We start from the raw sequence: 20,823 nt of genomic DNA, 5'->3' as shown, positions 1-20,823 counted from the left end.
TATTCATAGTCACATTCAAGAAAAGTAAGGCAATTTATACACCCTGTCTGTTAAAAAAATACACTACAAACTGCTCAGAGTCCCAAAAGACCATAGTTTTTACTTGACAAGACTCGACAGTACTTAACTGTACTTTACTTTGGTCTCGACTTTACTTAATAAGTCTGATTGAGTACTTGATAATCTTGGTATAGTCTGAACATGGTCTTAAACCAATGATCGACCAGTCTCGATCAATGCGCGACCAGTCTCTACCAGTCTCGACCAGTCTTGAACAGTCTCGATCTGTCTCGACTTAGTCTTGACCTTTAAATTTAGTCTCTACTGGTCTGAATCAGTCCATCTATCTCAACTATATATTGATCTTACAAATTTCCAGGTTATTTGGTAGTTTGGTTCATTGCTGTCAATTTAAGGATTTGATTAAGGATTTAATTAAAGGCTAAAAAAAGCTAATGATTTTCAATATGGAAACATATAATTGAGATAGCTGTAGAGTTTTATCAAAATTGATTTGAAAATTTAGTTCGAAATGAAAATTCTAGCTTTTTTTTAGCTATTAATTAGGTTCTTAAATTTGACAGAAATGAACCAAACAACCTGGAATTTTGCAAGATCAATATATAGTTGAGATAGATGAGACTTAATTTAAAGGTCAAGACTGAGTCAAGTCTGGTCGAGACTGATCAAGACAGGTCAAAACTGGTCGAGATTGGTCTAGCAATTGTCGAGACCATATTCAGAGTATACTAAGATTATCAAGTACTCAATCAGACTTATTAAGTAAAATCGAGATCAAAGTCGAGTACAGTTAAGTACTGTTAAGTACTGTCGAGATTATGTCGAGTCTTGTCAAGTAAAATATGTACTCGACCTTACTGGTCGAGCACAAAATATGGTCTTTTCTGACTGGGAGCAGTTTGTAGTGATATATATTAGCACAGTTAACGGAAGTTATTTCACTAATAACATGAAATGCAAAGGCGTGTATACGTACCATGAAGAATATTTCAGATATCAGGATTATAATTATCCTTAGTTTTATCATCACTTGTATCATTATTATTATTGAATTCTGACTTTTTAATTAGTTTCGGCATGGTTTGGTGGGAGTAGAAGTAGAGGCAGTTCGTCAAGAACCAGTAACGGTAGTGGCACCAGACGATCAGGTATGATATTCTCTTTCAGAAATATAATTTATTATCCATTAAAATTGTATTACTGTAAAGTGGGGAATTTTCGCGAGGTGTCTGTTTTCGGTCATTTCGCCATTAAGAAAAAGAAATTACGCCCGCGTAAATTTGTTCTTTAGGAATATGATCAGATTCATGGGAAAAAACGCGAAAATAAATTCTTACGAATAGATTTGTCCTTTGCAAAACCCAAATCTCGTGAAAAATAAACATCTTTTCAATATCTTTTTTAAAGAATTAGCACATCGGAATATTATCTCAAAAGTTTGATTTGATATTAAGTGTGTCAGGTAGAAATTATTTTCAATCCAAAAAAATTTTGAAATTCTTACAAGCGAACAGCTAGTATAAATGTGTCACAAATATTGATTAAGTCCACAAAGGAGATGTTTTCAATCGATTCGAGTCTTGGTCGAATAGCTCGATTCTGTAATCCCACAACTTTGGGAATAAGCTTTTCTTACAAAGTATAGCATTCCGGAGAATGCAAGATTATCCAATCCACAAAAGGAACATGCTTAAATCGATTTAAATTTTGGTGGAATAGCTCGAAAAGCGCAATGTTTTAATTTGAGAACATGGGAATTTGCCTCTTTTGCAAATATAACATAACTTATACGCCAATCTGGAGAAAAAAGGATTATCCATTCCCAAAATATCCTCTACGCGGATCCGCCCAATCACCTTTGTCCAAACTTTTGTTCTGGTAATTATTAAATCAGTCGACACATATTGTTTAATTACTTGTCTAATTTTTGTACAAATTAATACATGACTCAGAATAGGGTACTCTTATGAAATGAAAGCTAGTTCTCGGTTTAACGTTTAAATCGACGGAAAAACGGAATAATAAAAATACTGGCGTATGCACCTGCTTGATAAGCACTTGTCATGGTAGTACAATTAATTTTTTCATATGTTTAGTATTTTCATTGTAGGATGGGGCTGGGGTAGAGCTTCAAATAGAAGTAAGTGTATTGAACATTACATTTCATGTCTGTTTTGTGCTTGTGTTAATTTATTCGTTAGTTAATATTTTGCGGTAGAAAGTTGTTTTTGCTAGAAGTAATTCTCATAGTTCTTTGTAGAACTTCGTATACCATGGCCGTTGCTTGCATGCATTCACACAAAGAGAAAAGTATTTTATTGGATACCCAATCTTTAAAATCAATACATTATAAAGCTTGACGGAACTTATTTAAGCAATAACAAAGAGTCCAAAGAAGTTCAAAATGAAAGATATTTCAGACATCAAGATTCGAAAGTCGATTCCAAAATGTAGGCCGTAAGTAAGCTAATAAAGCTTATAAAGGCAAATAGATATCTTTCCATATTTAAAATCGTTACCAAATGTGTTGAATATGGAGATGTATGCCCTTGTATCTTACAGTTATGGGTTTTTTGCTTGTGAGAGAGCTGAATACTAATAGTTTTTATTACTATTTGAATTTTGGTGGATAGTTGTCTCATTGGCAATCACACCACATCTCCCTTTTTTTATAATGTTAAAGATTATATCTTAATAAGATAAGTAACCAATTATTTTTAAGATTGAAAACATTTCAAACTTTTGCAGCCTTTTTGTGGCTGCAAAGTTTCGTTTAAAAAATTATTACTATTAAGCCAGACATAACGAAGATCACAACTTCAATATCTAAGTGTTCCATTGTTTGCTTGATATCTGGTCCAGGACTCTATTATCAATAGTCATCAAGATAAAGGAAACGATTTTCAAACTTTTTACAATGGAAAAGTAAAATATAAAAAAGATCACATATAGATATTATTCGATATCGATTTTGCCAGTTGATTAGGGACTTTCCGTTTGAATTTTCCTTGGAGTGCGGTATTTTTTTAAATTTTTTTTTACTTTTTGTGACAAACACACACACAAAGTGTTATTGACAAGCATGATGCGCTAGAAGTTTACGATCTTGTGGATTTTTTGAAACTGTGCAATTGCAAGCAACTAAAGCATACATAAGTACATGTGAATAACGTAATGTTAAATAGAATGTGCATTAAAGAAAACATGGGTATATCTAAATGAGATCAAAATATATCAAGAATGCAAAGTAAAAGCTGAAAATATAGGAACATACACTCCAAGCATGGTTAAATGTGTATTATATAAACTTTTTAATATTCAAAAGCCATGACATTTAAACAAATTAATTTAAAAAAAAAATAAATTGCTAAAATTGAAAAAAAGATATGGATAATGCTGTCTTCGAAAAATATATACAAGCATTATTATCACCTGTGTTTCATCAATGAGACAACCTTATAGCAAACATTCAAAATTAGTTACACGCCTTTATTCAGATAAGATATTTCTTAATTTTATAATTGCACTTTTAAAGGAGGATCCATATCAAGATCTGCACCTAGGCCTAAACCTGCACCAAAACCTGCGTCTAAACCAAAGCTGTCGAGAGGTAAGTAAATGAATAAACCTTATGTAATATATGGAAAAAATACTCACCCCTTTTTCATGCGTAGATCCTCCTCCTTCACCGGGTTTGGCTCTATAACTTTCTTCTGATGTAGCTTCTTGATGTTTGTGTCTCATTTCGAATTGCCAAATTACTTGCCTAACAAGATTCACTGAGCATATATCATTTGTCAATTATATTGATGTTTTAATATTAAATTCTACTAATATAAACGGTCTCAGAATATTAAAATTATTTTTGTTTTTGGTCATTGAATTTTATCAGGTTTAAAAGAAAATATCTTTTTGTTCCCTTGAATGCAGATTGTGCATACTCTCAAATTGTATGATTAATTCACCATTCATTTTAGTTTTTATCAAAATAAGTTGCTCTCCTATAAATAAAAAAAAAAAAAACAGATCTTGTAAAAGGTTGTGACGAATACGGAAGGGCTTAGTAATATGCTAATACATAGCATGGAGGAGGCATTTTGTCAAACATAATTATTTTATAAGTTTAACCTTTTTAAAAGATACGGAATGTTTCGCAGTATCATAAATTACATCGCGCAATAATTGTTGAATACCCGTACTGTAATTGAATTAATTTATTCGTATATAATATCTTCTCCTCTACCAGGAGTGTTCCCAGTTCTGTATCCCGTTCAAGCCAATACAACCTAAGCCACATCATTAGACAACCAATCAGAACCGATATTTTTAAGTTATAATTTCAAGATGACGTGATTATCAAATGAAACTAAAAGCTTCACACCGTGATGCAAAGGAAGTAAAACATCATCAATATACACACATAAGTTTTCCTTGAACCATTAGTATTTTCGTATGCATCCAAATAAATTATGATTATATGATATGAAACATTAATCATTTTTTTGTGGATTTTCTCCTCTTATATTTCGTAATGTTGGGTCCTCAATGTTCTTCAACTTTTTTTCTTTAGTTTGGACTTTTTTTTCGAGCGCCACTGATGAGTCTTTTGTAGACGAAATGGACGTGTGGCGTACAAAATATTAAGCATGGTACCTATGATGAGTTTACAAGCAAAATTGTAATTAGTAAGAATTAAAAAGCGAAAACAATTTAAATTAATCATTATCAATCTAATTAATATTCTGCAGGATGGTGGAGGTCAAGGACACCAGCTGTAAGCAGTGAGTACACTTAGCAGATTAAATAATAAAATGACCAACATTTCGCGCGGTTGTTCAAACCAAAATTTCAATAGGATATTAGAAAAAGTGATTTAGTATTCTTTACTAAGTCATCAGGAAGCCATGTTGTGGAGTTTTACTTACTAGTACTTATTATAAATTTACTTCAAATTGGTTGCATACGTGTTTAAGCAACGTTATTACCAAATGTAAATATGCTATAAATAAATGTGATTCTAAAGCAGATAAACAGAAGGAGTTATGTTCAGTAACCTTTTAGCATTCCCTCAAATATTTGTCTACAAAATGTTATGACTGGGCTCTGGTTTGTAACAAAAAAAAAAAAAAAAAAAAAATCGGGATTGGCATATAACCTTGATGACATTACTGTAAAACACGTCACTTGCAAATTGTGACACAAAGCTCAAGCTAACATCTTTACTTTCTAAAAGCATTTTTTCTGAAAAATAAAAAAGAAATAATAAAAACTTGTGTCTTTATTTGTACAAAAGAATAGTTAGAAATCTTCATTTAAGAAATGAAAATAACATACATAACATAATAATATATGATACAACCTATTTTTACTCTCAATGCGTAAGACTATCAATGACACTAGTGTAGCAGGAACCGCTTACCCTACCCGAAGACCTGAGTTTACGCGATTGTTTTGGTGGGGTTCTTATTCCTCAATCTTTTGTTTTCTGTGTAGTGTTTTGTTATTCTTGTTTGTCTTCTCGTAGTTTTTCATTTTGCAATGTTCTTGTCTGTTTTAATTTGACATTATTGGTTTTTTTCCTGTTGTATCCTCTCTCTCTTCCTTTTGTTTTTAAGACATCTGTTTCAAGACGCATTAAATTGAATTGATAATTCTTTTGTTATTTCACTTATTGATATAAAAAGAGAGATTAAATATCTCCTTAAAACTAGACCCAGAACAGTATTTATAGCCTTTCTACCTGCCGTTAGGTTTTAAAGGACGATAACTCTATATTTTACAGGAAGCTGAAATGCGCAATGCAATTACAACCTATTTTCACGAGTCGCGTACAGTTATCCTGAACGGACCGTAAACCTTTGCTTATTTCCACCATTAATTCTGTTATTAGCATCTATTTGTTATAATAGGTACAGTCATTGTATTGAAAAAAATCATTCTTCTTTGTCGCATAATTTATATATAATGCATAGTGATGCACGTTGACTGAATATGAAAGTGCATATGTACTGTAAATTCAGAAATTATTGCGTGCATTTATTATTGCGATTTTGTCATTTTAGACTAAAATGCAATTTTAATTTTTGCGATATTGAGAAAATTCCTGTTTAACTCATATAGAAAATTTCAAAATGCGAGTTTTAATTATTGCCATTATAACCCGGTCGCATTTTTCGCAATAATAAAAACATCGCATTAATTTCTGAATTTACAGTAGTTGTCTCCCTTAGTAGTATAATCAGTTTCAGAATGTGCATATCTGGCTTCATGATAAAAAGTATTTAATAAGTTAATCCAAGCATTACACAACAATAGACATTTACTAAAAATTAAAAAGAAATGGCTTGAAATAATATTGCCTTAACCTCCTCCCCTTAAAGAAACCAAATTGTATTTGGCAGACAGGATTATTATGTCATTGTTATTTCCCTTGTTTAAAACTATAAATTTCATATTTCTTCATTTAATGACTTACATGATGCATATTCAATTCATATTTGTGAAATTGAATAGAATTGGTATTTTGAATTCATTGGTTAAAGATATTTTTTTAAATTCTAAAGTTTAGTATTTTGGATCGTCGCAAATCATTTATAACCTTATTTGATAGACTTAAGCCTATACATTTTATATAACTGGTTTGTAATCATTATATTAAATTGTCTGAAGACTGAAGCTCAGTCCAATAAAGGAAAGCTGTGAATTTCCAAAACTTTGATAAATTTGTTGAAAATAGTATGACCCCTCCCCCTAAAAAAAATCCCCACCTCCAAATTTTTCTTTTTTTTAATTTGAAATTTCAAAAAAATATGAATCCACCAAAAAAAATTGACATGATAGAACTTTTCGGTCGTATAAAAACATTACAGAGAAAATGATTTCGTTCTTTTCCAGATAATTGATCAAACAGACTATACAAAATAAAAGTAGTGAGTGAACATTGGGTTATTCCTCTTAGTATGAAAAAATGTCAAAGAAAAACTTTGGTTGTTCCCCTTGCATTCATTAGTTGTTTATAAACCAAAAAAATATATTACTATTTTCTCAGGCGTGCATGAATACACAGTCAAATGTTTTGTTATATTTTGCTCTTATTGTAGATGACTGTTTAAAAAACAAATTTCATTGGTTAATTTTGATATTTACAAAATTATGTAGAAAGGCTAGTATTTAATTTGTCCTTTTAAAGTATTAATTGCTCACTCTTACCATAAAACAATTGAAGGGCACCCTGGAAGAAACACCGTTTGATTTAGAGAAAACTTTTATTTCGTTTTCAGGGATCCCAGTGCCAAAGCCAAAACCAAAACCAAAACCAAAGATTTTACCTAAACCAAAGCCATCAGGTAAGTAGTTTTGACAAGGTACAGATCATTTATGGAATTGTAACGGTATTTTTCATAACATTTATCTTCCCAGTATAAATTCATAATAAAAATTCTAAATATAAACTTGGAATTTTAAAGTATATCATTGAACAGATTTGCTTTTTTAAATGTGAAGATTTATCATCTGCTTGATTACTACCTTCTGCAGTTTAGGACTTTTTGTTATGGTGTGCCTCAGATGAATATTTGTTCAAACAGTTTGTACTTTATTACGTTTAATCTCACCTGACCCAAAGGGTCAATTGAACTATTCTCGTCACTTGGTGTCCATCGTCCGTTCTCTTTTACAAACATTTTCTCTTCTGAAACTACTGTGTTAATTAGAACTAGACTTGGACACAATCATTATTTGGGTAGATGGTTTAAAAAATATGTCCGATGATTTTGTCTACTTAAAAACATTGCCAACATGGCTTAAAGTAGAGCGTAAGGGTAAAATGAAAGGTTTTTTTTATAATTTGAAAACAACTTCCGAGATAGAACAAATGACAAGGTGGAAATGTTCAGAATATTTAGGTCTACCTACTTACACAAAAACTGTTAGACAGCTTATTATATAAGTTATCGCCCTTTAATGACGAATTTTTGCAAACTTTGTGTATTTTTGCCTATTAACTTAAACCTATAATAGATAAAGATAAACTACAAAATGCAAAATTTATCAGTCAGACAGTTCAAGGTGTCCGCTGGCGATTAAAAAATAAAAATTTTGGCGATTAAAATTCATTATTGGCGAAATACTTTAGCGAAAGAAATATAACTGTTCGACTACGTCTATTTTGTTAAATTTTTCGGCTTTCTCAGACTTTTTCCCTGATCAGAAAGTACTGGGATTTAACCTTGAACTCGTCACGTCTGCAACAATGGACTATTAATAAAGGTTTTTATTGTATTGTTTAATGAATATTAGCGGTTGAATGGCCTCATGGTAAATACAAGTAATAATACTTATCTATTCAATAATTTGTTCAATTATTTACAAGTACAAGTACAAGTACCCCTTCTGTTGGTCTAAGTCCCCTGCTCACCAACGAGGAGGTGGAAGTGGGATTTCGAGCAGGATGAGTCCGTTTTATTATGCACTAGCACAAGCACTAAAAATGTTAAAATGTTAAAACATAACTAATCAAAAAGGTAAAAGTACTGATAGTACATGACTTTATATATCGGTACGTGTCGATAATTTGAAGCCAATTGCTTTGAGAAATAAAAATCTGTCACTCAAGTTTTCTAGCATCGGACTCGTGTTTATGTTCACAGTTACCATTTAGAATGGCTGTTAAATGTTCGTCAGTTTTTATTCTGCCTTTGCAATCCTTAACAGTGCCTCGCCAAGATATATCCCCTGACTTCAGTGTTCTATCAATACGGAAGGTATTAAATTATTTGCTAATTTAAAGTGATCACTATTCGTTGAAACACTATTCACTATGAAATATTCGCGATGAAGTTACATGTATGCCTTAAGCTATAATGGGATTTAATTAAATGTTTGTTATTAATGAATATGTATCTAATACAGTGTAGACTAAAAATAGATATGTAGAACTATATAAGATTAGACATTATTGCTGGAAACTGAATTGTTTTATGTTTTTGTTAGTAAGAAGGAAAATTTTAAACGAAAAATATGTTTATGTCTAATGTGATCAGCGTAATAGATGTATATCAAAGCTGAGGATACCGAATACAGAAACCACCCTATGACTTAATATCTGAGTGCATGAACACTTATGTCAGGACACACCTTGCTCGGTTTTTTGGAGGCGAATTAGTAACAAGGAGAAAGATTCCAATCGAAATGTCATTTATTAAAGACGACGGTCAAAATTATTTACAACAACAGGGGAAATCATCTTACAAAGGGTAACATTTAAATGCCCCTGATTTAACTCCCCTGATAAAAAGCCAGCCTACGAAAAAGGTGACGTACAAAAAAGGCCACTTTCAAAAGGTGGCGTATCATAAAAAGGCTACTTACAAAAATTAGCATATCATAAAATGCCATTAACAACATAATTGCAAAAATCATGAAAATTAAAATCACAAAACTCACATCATATTTAAATGTACAAGGTGGCAAGTTATTGGGGTAGGGGTGGGATAAAAAAATTGTCCAGAGAAAATTTGCGATCTTTCTTGTCGCAGATAAAATATTTACCTCAGAATATATCTGTTATCTGATTGGTTGGTTAAAATACAGATTAAATAATTATGCCATTTACACTCAGTTCAAATTGACTGTTTAATTCAAATAGAAGTTGTCCACATAAACATAAATGAATTGATAATATAAATTAGATTTTATGTCTAATGTGATCAGCGTAATAGATGTATATCAAAGCTGAGGATACCAAATACAGAAACCACCCTATCCCTTAATATCTGAGTGCATGAGCACTTTTGTCAGGACACACCTTGCTCGGTTTTTTGGAGGCGAATTAGTAACAAGGAGAAAGATTCCAATCGAAATGTCATTTATTAGAAACGACGGTCAAAATTATTTACAACAACAGGGGAAATCATCTTTTAAAGGGTAACATTTAAATGCCCCTGATTTAACTCCCCTGATAAAAAGCCAGCCTACAAAAAAGGTGGCGTACAAAAAAGGCCAAAGCGAAATACAGGTTTTACTTAAAGCTGAAAATTTTAAACGAAAAATATGTTGATGTTAGTTTGTTAAATAAAAAGAAAGTGGCGAATAAAATATTGTTTTGGCGAAACAATAGTCTGAAACTATTGTTCAAATCAGGCAACGGGCTGAAATCGTTGGACAGCAGGACAAGATCTTCAAATTTGTCAAATGGTCGAAATCAATTTAGGAGTTTTTGCCTATCAATTACAATCTTTATATTTTTACATTATTAACCAAAAAAACATTAAAAACAGAACAAAATTTACAATGCAAATATGACCAACATGACAAGATCTACTTTTTAAGTAATAGTGAGGAGGCAGTTTGCCATACATTATCATTTCATTAAACATATCATAAACAAAACGAATTGGAGTCCTTAATTTGGACCTTCCGTGTTTTCATAAACATTCTATACATTAATAGTATATATTATGGAATATTCATCTATTTATTATTGATTTTCTTACACTTACACTACCATGCAAAATTGTAGATATAACGATTTAACGATGAGAGAGAAAAAATCAAAATACAACAATACTAATATTATTTATATTCTACAGGATGGTTGTGGTCAAGGAAACCAGTTAGCAGTGAGTACATATAACAATTCAAGTAATTGAATATCCAAAGTGATTTCCGCGGGTTCGTCGTTATCAAAGTTTAAATGAGCCGTAAGAATAAATTGTTTGACACTTCAAGACAACTCACTTAACTAAGGCACATAAAAGCAACGTTGTTGGTTTAACCAACTAGCACTAATTATCAATAGATAATTTTATTACCAAATGTATGTGTAATATATAAATATGGTTTTTAAAGCAGATAAATGAAGCATATGATTTAATCTCTTCTTCTGTTGCATGTGTTAGGCTTTCTTAAAACAATGTATTGAATTGTATGGCAATGAAGAGAGCAAGATTTTTCAATGGTGTCTAGAATAGAAGTTAATAGATTTTAGAAATCTCAACATTATGTCTTTAAACTATTGTACGGATGCAACAAAGCCGTGTTTATGTAATATTAATGAAATCTCCAAGATGAAAATAACGTTGAATATAGTCAAATTGTTATTTATTTACAAAAACAGTTACCACTAATATGTAAAAACTACTCACTGACAAGCATACATATCTTTACTTTTATATTCTAGTGTAAGAGAAAGCTCTTTAAAGCCTTATCATACCATCCAAAACCGTTTATGTGTCTGAGTAAAATGAACTTTAGCAGATCTCACACTTTCCATAATCTATGAACTAAAAGAAAACATTTCATAATTCATGTTTGTGTGAAGTAAAATATATTATGCATTGGGATCGCTCATATTGATAAACTGCGTATAAGTAAACGATATCAATATGGAGGTTGACGTTTGTTTACTTTATTATAGCATTCAATAATTTGAACACGCCCTTTTAATTTTTAGAATGCTCATATGTCGAATCAAATTACCTTTGTCTTATAATGTTGTGTATTTGTATATTTATATAACTTGACGCTGAATAAACGACACTGATTTCAGATTGTTGGCCACACAAGCTGGGAGCTTGATTTGATATATGCATGGGTGTCTTTTGTTAATGACTGTATTATGTAGTCCCTTTTCTTTCGTTTGATGGTCCTGGGTGGGGAATTCTCTTTGTATTCATATTTTACAGTTCTGAGCATCTATAGCTTTTTGTTCAAACTCATCTGAAAACCGTACTTTGACCTATAATGGTTTACTTTTATAAATTTTGACTTGGATGGAGAGTTGTCTCATTGGCACTCATACCACATCTTCTTATATCTATCAAGACCATGATTGCCAGTTTTCCTGCCGAAGATCGGTTGTTGTCTCCGGACACTCCGGCTGCTACGAAATTGAAATAAGTGCTGAAAGTGATGTTAAACACCAAAAACATCGATCGGCTAATCAAGTAAAGTCATTCAAGTACTAAACTAGTCTTTTTTTGTAAAACGTACTAGTGTTAGTTCAATTTAAAGCATTATAAATCAAATTCATACTTAAATAAAGGTAAAAATCTAATGAAAGAATGGGATATCTTTAAAAAAAACTTCCATTTCATTTTTAGAGATTCCAGTGCCAAAGCCAAAACTAAAACCACCAGTTGGTAAGTAATTTCGACAAGGTACTGCGTATTTACGCATATCCAAAGGTACTGTTCATAACCTTTATCTTCCAACTACATATTCATAAATAAAGTGCTATATCTAAAACTATAATTTCTAAGTTTATCATTTAAATTAACACGTCTACCTTTTTTTAATATGAAATCGTAACACATGCTGGATTATTACCTTTTGCAATAAAGTTACATATTCAACTGAATTTCCAAATTATTAACAGCACTTTTTTTGTGGGTGTGTGTCTGAAATGGAGGTATTATACTCTTTTAAAACATTTATAAATAATTTATATATATATGTGTAACACTCTCAATTGATTCATATAGGTCAACATTTTAAAATTGAATATACATCATTTTAGTAAAATGTACTATTCTAATAGGTATAAGAAACAACAAAAATGAAAGCAAAATATGGAAATATATAAAATAAAAAAAAAATAGTAATGTGCTGAGTTTTATAATTTTTATTTAGATGTATCATTGTCAATGGAAAGGTAAATACTATGAAATTTATTACATAGCATATAGAATTTCCATTGGATTCTTCAGCACATATTCACAACTCGAGTAGTCTTATATTTGGTTTATTGATAGTTAGTAATGAGGATTAACTATATGTTGTATTATGTAAATTTGCTCACTATTTTCAAACTGTAATATTTGTTAAATTTTTGACAGTGATGTAATCCTGGTATCTTTTTTTTCACGATCTTGAATTTATAAATGCATGACTAAATGACAATTCAAAGGAGAAAACTAACGGCCTACTTGAATTTTTGGTTCTTTTGAATTAACTCAACAACTTATTTAAAGTCATAGTAGTTTTGAGTTTTATTATACGGTATAATACTTTCTCATTGAAGTTACTTTTGTGATGACCTTATAAGGTGTAATACCACCGAACCATTGTATGTTACAGTCACTTTCATGATAAAGTAGGATGAACAAATAATTCCCTTTTTTAGGGTAGTATGAAATAAGCTATGCATTTCATTGCGGAAATTGTTTTCTGATTCATCAATATATTTTTTTTATTTGTAGTTCCTATAAAGTATTTTTAAAACTTGAGGTGACCTGGCTACTACAGCTTGTAAACAGTCAAAAAGGGTCAAAAAGTAGCTAGACGTGCGTTTCGTCTACAGAGTATACATTGTTCGGATAGGTTTAAATACTTAGACATCGCGGCGATATATAGATTATTGATAACTTCTGTTAAACCTACAGAAAGAAGATTTCTGTCGTTCTTCTTAATGATATAAAAATAAGAAGATGTTGCATGATTGCCAATGAGAGAACTATCCACAAAGTTTAAAGGACATCAATATAAACAACAACATTTTGTCGTACAGCCTTTCTTAATAAACAGCTTGAATTGCTTCACATTGCTGTCATGCTGAAGCATAAAAAGGTGACTATACAGTTTCGATTTTTCTCATTGTTGATGGCCGTATGGAGACCGTTGGCTCAATTGACTCTGGTGAATCGTTGTCTCATTGTTTATCAGACCACATCTTCCGATCTTTGAAATAACTATATCTTGTGAAATTAATTGAGCATTGTTTTATTATACCCAGTTCTTTATTCTTTTTTTCCCCTAGGTTCCTCTATCAAAAATCCGAACTACATACCATATAAAGAGAAAACATTTAAGCATCCAGAAGGTAATGACGCTATATATGAACAGAATTGTATAAACCTTAAAAAATCTCATTGCATTGAAACACTTTCTGTGAATAGTATCAGACAATGATTGAACTTTATCTAATATCCCGTTAAATATTTTGGCTTAAAATCATTTTACATTTTATTTGATTTAAATGTCTAGTAAAGTTGTTAAACTAATTACAAAGTACCAATTTTCGAAAATGTCTAGTCAGTTTTTCTGTGTGCAAAGCAAATTGCTCATATATAAGTTTGTGATAGATTTCCTTGTGGAATTGCTATTTAAAAAATAATTCAGGTAAGCCATTTATATTTGCCCAAAATTTCCACATGGCCATGGCTGCTAAATTTGAATTTTATCCCGAGCGTTAGCGAGTGATACCATTAACGAATATAAAAGCTCAGGTCATGTGTAAATGATAACAAATCTATGGCATGCATGAATTATTTCAATACTAATAGGATAAAGACGGTAATTTAAAAAAACTGAAGCGAAGACAAGTGTGCCATGTGTGTGGCTGTACCCCTGTAAGATAAAGCTAAACATGTAAAATAAATCTATGGCTTGCATAAACAAATGTGTTTTAGCTCAAACGTTTGCAATTATTTATTCACTTGGTTGGGTTTTTTTTTTTCGTTTGCTACTATTTTGCGTCAAATCCATAGTTGACATGTCGTAACTGAGGAGTTAGCCGCCATGTTGACTTGCTGAAGTCTATAAATGTGCAAATAATGCAGTAGAATAGAAAATGAAACAACAGCTACCTCAAATATTTTCCGAATTTGTATCGTACAAGTAAAGGAATAACCTTTAACTTGAGAGTTTTTATTCAAACGACGTTTATGCGCCAAAATCATTGATGGAATTTCGGCGAATTTTATCTAATTCAAATTTTATATATTTTTTCCAAGCTTTAATGCATTCAAATTAGAATTAGAACAACAGTACTGTGTTTTTTTTCAAATTTCAATTATAACACAGCAAAATCGACATAGTGTTTGCACATATGTTACGACACCTGTGGATTTACGTGGGAGTTGAACTGTAACAGCCATAAATATGTACAGCTGAGAGACTTTATGCGCTGACTATAGATACTAATATATCGAGAATTTTATCAAGATGCTGTTTACAAAGCAAAAGCAGCACGTCATATTAGCGTTAGTAATGTCAAGCCGTGTTAAAATGGGCATATGTCATGGCATGGAAGAGTTATTTCGATTCTAGTAGGAAAATTCAGCTATTTTGTAAATCAAAGCGGATTTATAAGACACATTCCAAAGTCAGTCATTTTAATTTCGTGTAGGAAAAACGTTCTAGAAAACAAACCATTTGACGATTAAAAACAAATGCATGTAAACGTATTTTGACAATGATTTTATTTAATTTCCATGTTATAAAAACAAAGCACAACTGAGGTTGCAATTTTAATTGTGAAGTCACGCACGAGCACCCACTATTATTTATAATTAGAACATGGCTTTTATTACCAATCTTTCCTGTCATGATCTATGCTCAATTTAACATGAGTAGGCATTATATTGGTAAATATCTTTACACAAATATGCTGCCTGCCTATTTCAAAATGAAAACAGAGCATGGCTTGAAAGAGTTATTTCGATATTAACAGGAAAAATCTGAACTTTTGTACTTGGAAGCGGACCTATAAGACGAGCTCGAAAGCAGCCTTTTTGAATTGATGAAACACAAACGTTCTAGAAAAGTCAGCAAACCAATTGTCTCACAATTAAAATGAAGAATTGTTACATGTAAACCTACTTTTATAATGATATTATATAATTTCTTTGCGAGAAGCACCATCAAAAACGCCCATGTTGATCTCCGGCGTTGATCAACATACAATTGATGTTTTTATAGTGTCCTGGTTTCTAATATACCTTCAATTACTGTTATTTACATAAAATTTTTAGAGGTTTTAATGATATTTATCCTCTGACTGTTTAAAATGTTATATTGGATTATCATGTTATGAATTAAAAACAATCTTCAACCTGCTCATTGTTCATCTCATTATATATTCATATACAATGTGTTTGCTTATTTTACAGATACAAAGGGCGTTATTAAAGCATTTGAAACGCACGGTGGAGAACCAAATTTAAAAATGTACAATGCAAAGACAAAGAATATGAAAAACGATCCGACAATAGGTGCATATTTATGTATTCTTTTGCTTACAGAAACTCCATGGCTTTTGGTTTTCGGCATATTGCGGGAATTAGGCAAAAAAATATTTCCCTATTAAACAGTGACTTTAAAGGGCCCATTGGCTGTGTTAATGTAGCGATCAAGTAAAATAATAGCTAGCACGGACACGTGTGGTATCTTGTATTTCAAACGCAGTGATGTTGTCGATAATCATTATGTCATTTAATTCTCAATAAGAAATATAATAAATAAGAGTAGTAATCGTGAAATGGATCACAAATGAATTATTGCATCGAAACTAAACCCAAAAACATTTTCTTGGATAAAATTACATTTTATAAGAAGTCAGTTTCTTGGCATTTTTTATATTTTTTTGGGAGATCTTCGTTGAAATTTTGAAAATGAATACATTTAATATTTACACATTCGGGAGAAGTAATGTAGAAACGAAACAAGTCTATGTACCCCAAACGAGGTTTTAGAGAAATCACTTCTCGTTTTTTTCACATCATCATTAGTTAAAACACATCTGAAACATATCTACTGCGGTAAATAGTTAATTGCACTGTATCAATTTGTATGTGAACGTTTGGAATTTCAAATAAAATTCAGCTTTTAAAACTTTAAAATTTATATGTTTACCCCTCAAATTCTAATGCTCCATCTAACATGATAAAAGTAACTAAAATCTATGTTTCACGTACTTTTCTGTGTAGAGTATAATTAAGTCTAGACTAAAATTGAAAATGGAAACGGGGAATACGTCAAAGAGTCAACAACCCGACCAAAGAGCATAAAACCCCAACGCCACCAATGGGTCTTAAACACAGCGAAAAAAATCCCGCATCCGAAGACTGTCTATAATATAATAAGAATTTGCATGTCTAATTTGTTTTATATCTAGACTCAGAAAACAGATTAAAGATTTTATGTCATAACCTAAGAGAAGAAAATTGTCAATTAATATGTTATTTTTACAAACATCAAATAACAGAGATATGTTATATTTAAATAGACGGAATTGATTTTGAATATTCATTTTTAGGTTATGGATTTAGCTTAAATCGACCTGATGCTCGTAAAACATTTAAGACCGTTTTGCCTGGTGCAAATTTTGATAAGGTAAAAGCTGGTACAGAATCTATCAAAAAAGAAGATGCAAAGAAACTGTTTAATGTGAGTCTTTATAATTATTTTAATTAAGGTATTAACATACAAGTTTAGTACGTTGAAAAATTTCTTGTTCGTCTTGAATGTAATTTCTCTGATTTTAAATTCTAAATTTGTCTCATCACTTAGGGGAAACTGGCCCTACTCAAAATATATGTAATCCTTACCCATTAACAATTTTCTTAAAAAATTACATTTAAATTGACATATGATTTATATCACAACACTGACAATTTTGAACATAGGTGAGACAAAGGGTTCCGTACAACCCTTTATGATTTTTTTTTTTTGGTGGATTTAAAATATACGTTGGGATCGTGCACTAGTAGTACTATGAACAATATCAACTGGTCAAAATTAAAAACAGAGGAATATAAGATCTGAAAGAAAAACATATTCATGTGTCTGGTTTATATCGGGTACCTCTTCAGTGGACCTTTTCAGCTATATCTTACTTTTTGTCATTTAGGGAATTTGATGTTTGAGGTCAGATTGTTGATTGCATTTGTTTAATTTGTTTGGCAATACGTAGATTCGAAGAGATTAAGAGCTTTACATATTGTATAGATACTGTTTATTGTTGTAAAAAAAAAGTATTCTCCACATCAGTTATATATGTTTAAATCATTTCAAACACGAACTGTGTTTGTATAATTGAGTTTGAAAATACAAACTGAAGATAGATCCAATTGAATATACATTACTTTCAGCATGACGTCGACAAAATTTATCAACCAAAGGCTAGAAACAGACTTGGCGCTAACGTTTTCGATAAATTACCATCCAATGTAAAGACAGCTGTAGTTAATGCCCAATACAGAGGTGACCTTGGACCAAAGACTGTTGGCTACATCCAGAAAGGCGAATGGAATAAGGTTAGCACCGAATACCTTGATCATAAAGGTTACAAAAATGCCTCCAAGAACAATATGAATGGAATAGTGCAAAGAATGAATTGGAATGCCAAGCAATTTGACTCAATGACTAAAAACGGTTAATGAACTATAGTAAGTTGACGAATCATTTCCGTCAATCGAGATATGTGACAATAAAAAGTCTAGAAAATATAAATGGGTTTTTGTTCCATGTTTCACACACGCACTCTCTCTTCAAAAGTAAAGATTAAAATTTAAAATGACCATAAATAGATATGCGTACTAAAACATTATACAATTGAGTACAATTAATTTTCAGGTTGTATCATTTCATTTAAAAAAAAACAAGACCGACACTACCAAAGGACATTCGTTGCTGTGCCGAAATGTTTTGTCTTTTAATATGAATAAGATATTATTTCATATTTGTCTTGCATGTTTTATTTCTAATCCGAAGACTCGGAAATTTCGGTAATGCTAATCTGACACTTACTATGGAACAAATCTGAGAACCATGGTATCCATCGGGTAATCGCAGCAATAATTTAAATATGAGAATCATATGTCATTAATCATGTTATTACGAAGTTTTGACATTAAAATGAAGACATGTATAGAAAATATTTGCAACACTGTCATTCAATTTTCAGTGAAATCTCTTTGTTTCAATGTCACAAACATACCTTGTAGAGTGTACTATATGCTTTCACCTTGGTGTCTTCACTGGTGAAGTATCATGTTAGTTTCACATCTATATGAACTTCACATTAAATTATAGTACTTTTGATAGAACATCTGCATATGTTTTCGACCATGACATTTAGGTCATTGATTCCTTTGGACGTAGCTAGTAAATATGTTATATATTCGATGACGAAGTACACTTTTGATATTGCATGAACATAACATACTATTACCTTTGCCGTCGCTTAAAGTTTAACTCTTTGACCATGAAATTATAATGTCGAACTTTCATATAGACCTTATCACTTGAAATATTCATTGACATAGAAGTTATTCACATCAAATTACCTTCAACTTAACTTAATGGTCAAAGGTCAAAGTCGAGCTCATTATCATGCTTCTGCATACACAGTGTTGTCAATCTAAGTGCCACGGAACAAAACGTTATGCATTGAACACAAATCAGACCGTGTTTTACTATCATAGGAGTCAGATCAGAGTGATCTGACTTAATAGTGATAAAAATGGAGTTGCACAACTAAGAAGAAATGGGAAATTAGAAACTGGTCCAATAAACAAAGCAAATATACTAAATGATCAATTCCAATCAGTCTTCTCCGCTGCATGTCCCATCAGTTAAAGAGATTTTGAAAAAAAAAACACATGACAGATCTAACAGAAAACTATCCAAAACAGCGAACAAATAGTCATTACTAATAATGGAGTGGAAAAACAAACTGAAAAATCTAAAACCACACAAGGCTGCTGGGCCAAACATCAAACCAATGATACTGTAAGAACTAGCCAGTGAAATTGCTCCGATCTTAACCATAATTTACAATTTTTCAATGGAGAAAGGAAAGAGACTCGATGACTGGCAAACTGCAAATGTCATTCCGGCATATAAGAAAGGCCAGAAATACATACCAGCTAACTATAGGCCAATATCCCTCATATGTATCTGTTGAAAAATAATAGAACATATAGTCACCAGTAATCTCATGAAACATGCAGTGGTAAATAACATCCTATACCCTCTACAACATGTCTTCAGAAGTAAAAGATCATGCGAAACACAACTCTTTGAATATATCGACGATATCACAAAAAATTTGGAAAACGGAAAACAATCAGATCTGCTAATACTGGACTCTCAAAAAGTTTTTGAAAAGGTGTCCCATAGTTTACTTCTCCATAAACTACACCATTATGGCATTCGAAGTAAAACAAACAAATGGATAAAGGAATTTCTCACCAACAGAACCCTAGTAGTAGTTGTTGAAGCCAAAACATCAGACAAAGTGAAAGTAGAATCCGGAGTACCATGCACAAGGATCAGTCTTAAGACCAGTCTCCTTCTTTTTTACATTAACGACCAACCAGAAGGCCTTCACTCAACAGTGAGACTGTTTGCAGACGATACTATTGTCTATTTGACCATTTCCCCAGACAACGACTGCCATAAACTCCAAGAAGACCTGGACCAAATTGGCAAAATGGGAAAAACTTTAGAAAGTGGAGTTCCACCCTAAAAAATGCAGCGTTCTCACAGTCACAAACAAAAAATCAAATCAAGTGGGGCTACAAACTCCACGGCCATACTCTGAAACATCGACTAAATACCTAGGCTGCACCATGTCAAATGATCTAGATTGTGGAGAACACAACACATAAACAACATCACAGAAAAGGCCAGCCGAAGCCTTGGTTTCTTTCATCGAAACATCCACATCAGCTCAATACCATCAAAGAGCATGCCTATAAAATATTAGTAAGACCGCAAATGGAATACGCCACGACTGTATTGGACCCGTACCAGCAAAAGTACATAGATAAAATTGAAATAGTACAAAGACGAGCTTCAAGATGTGTTACCAACAGACATAGAAATAGATAAGTGTCAGCAACATAACTGAATCAGGATGGAAAAGCCTACAAACAAGACGAAAAGAAGCTAGTCTCATCATGTGTTACAAAATAACAAATGTCCTTGTAGCCATAAACACGAGTAAATACCTACATAAACTGTTAACACAGAGATATGTCTCGCCTATTTGTTATTTTGATAATGCAAATGTTGAAA

General features: G+C 31.7%; 1 protein-coding gene across 1 annotated transcript in view; it reads left to right on the top strand.

Moving 5' to 3' along the window:
- Nucleotides 1-18,252, top strand: part of LOC127720856 (serine/arginine repetitive matrix protein 1-like) — a 43,156-nt gene extending 24,904 nt beyond the window's left edge. The window contains exons 5-15 of the mRNA XM_052227603.1: nt 1,092-1,169; nt 2,132-2,161; nt 3,557-3,631; nt 4,770-4,802; nt 7,302-7,367; nt 10,611-10,640; nt 12,123-12,161; nt 13,778-13,840; nt 15,912-16,013; nt 17,057-17,187; nt 17,892-18,252. Coding sequence (XP_052083563.1) covers nt 1,092-1,169; nt 2,132-2,161; nt 3,557-3,631; nt 4,770-4,802; nt 7,302-7,367; nt 10,611-10,640; nt 12,123-12,161; nt 13,778-13,840; nt 15,912-16,013; nt 17,057-17,187; nt 17,892-18,179 — 935 coding nt within the window. The 3' untranslated portion in view covers nt 18,180-18,252. The remainder of the gene's footprint in view (nt 1-1,091; nt 1,170-2,131; nt 2,162-3,556; nt 3,632-4,769; nt 4,803-7,301; nt 7,368-10,610; nt 10,641-12,122; nt 12,162-13,777; nt 13,841-15,911; nt 16,014-17,056; nt 17,188-17,891) is intronic.
- Nucleotides 18,253-20,823: the final 2,571 nt, after the last annotated feature.

The sequence above is a fragment of the Mytilus californianus genome, unplaced genomic scaffold (genome assembly GCF_021869535.1).
Source record: "Mytilus californianus isolate M0D057914Y unplaced genomic scaffold, xbMytCali1.0.p SCAF_11, whole genome shotgun sequence".
Taxonomy (NCBI): Eukaryota; Metazoa; Mollusca; class Bivalvia; order Mytilida; family Mytilidae; genus Mytilus; species Mytilus californianus.
The sequence above is the reverse complement of the archived record's forward strand: the minus strand, read 5'-3'. Positions and strand labels throughout refer to the sequence as shown.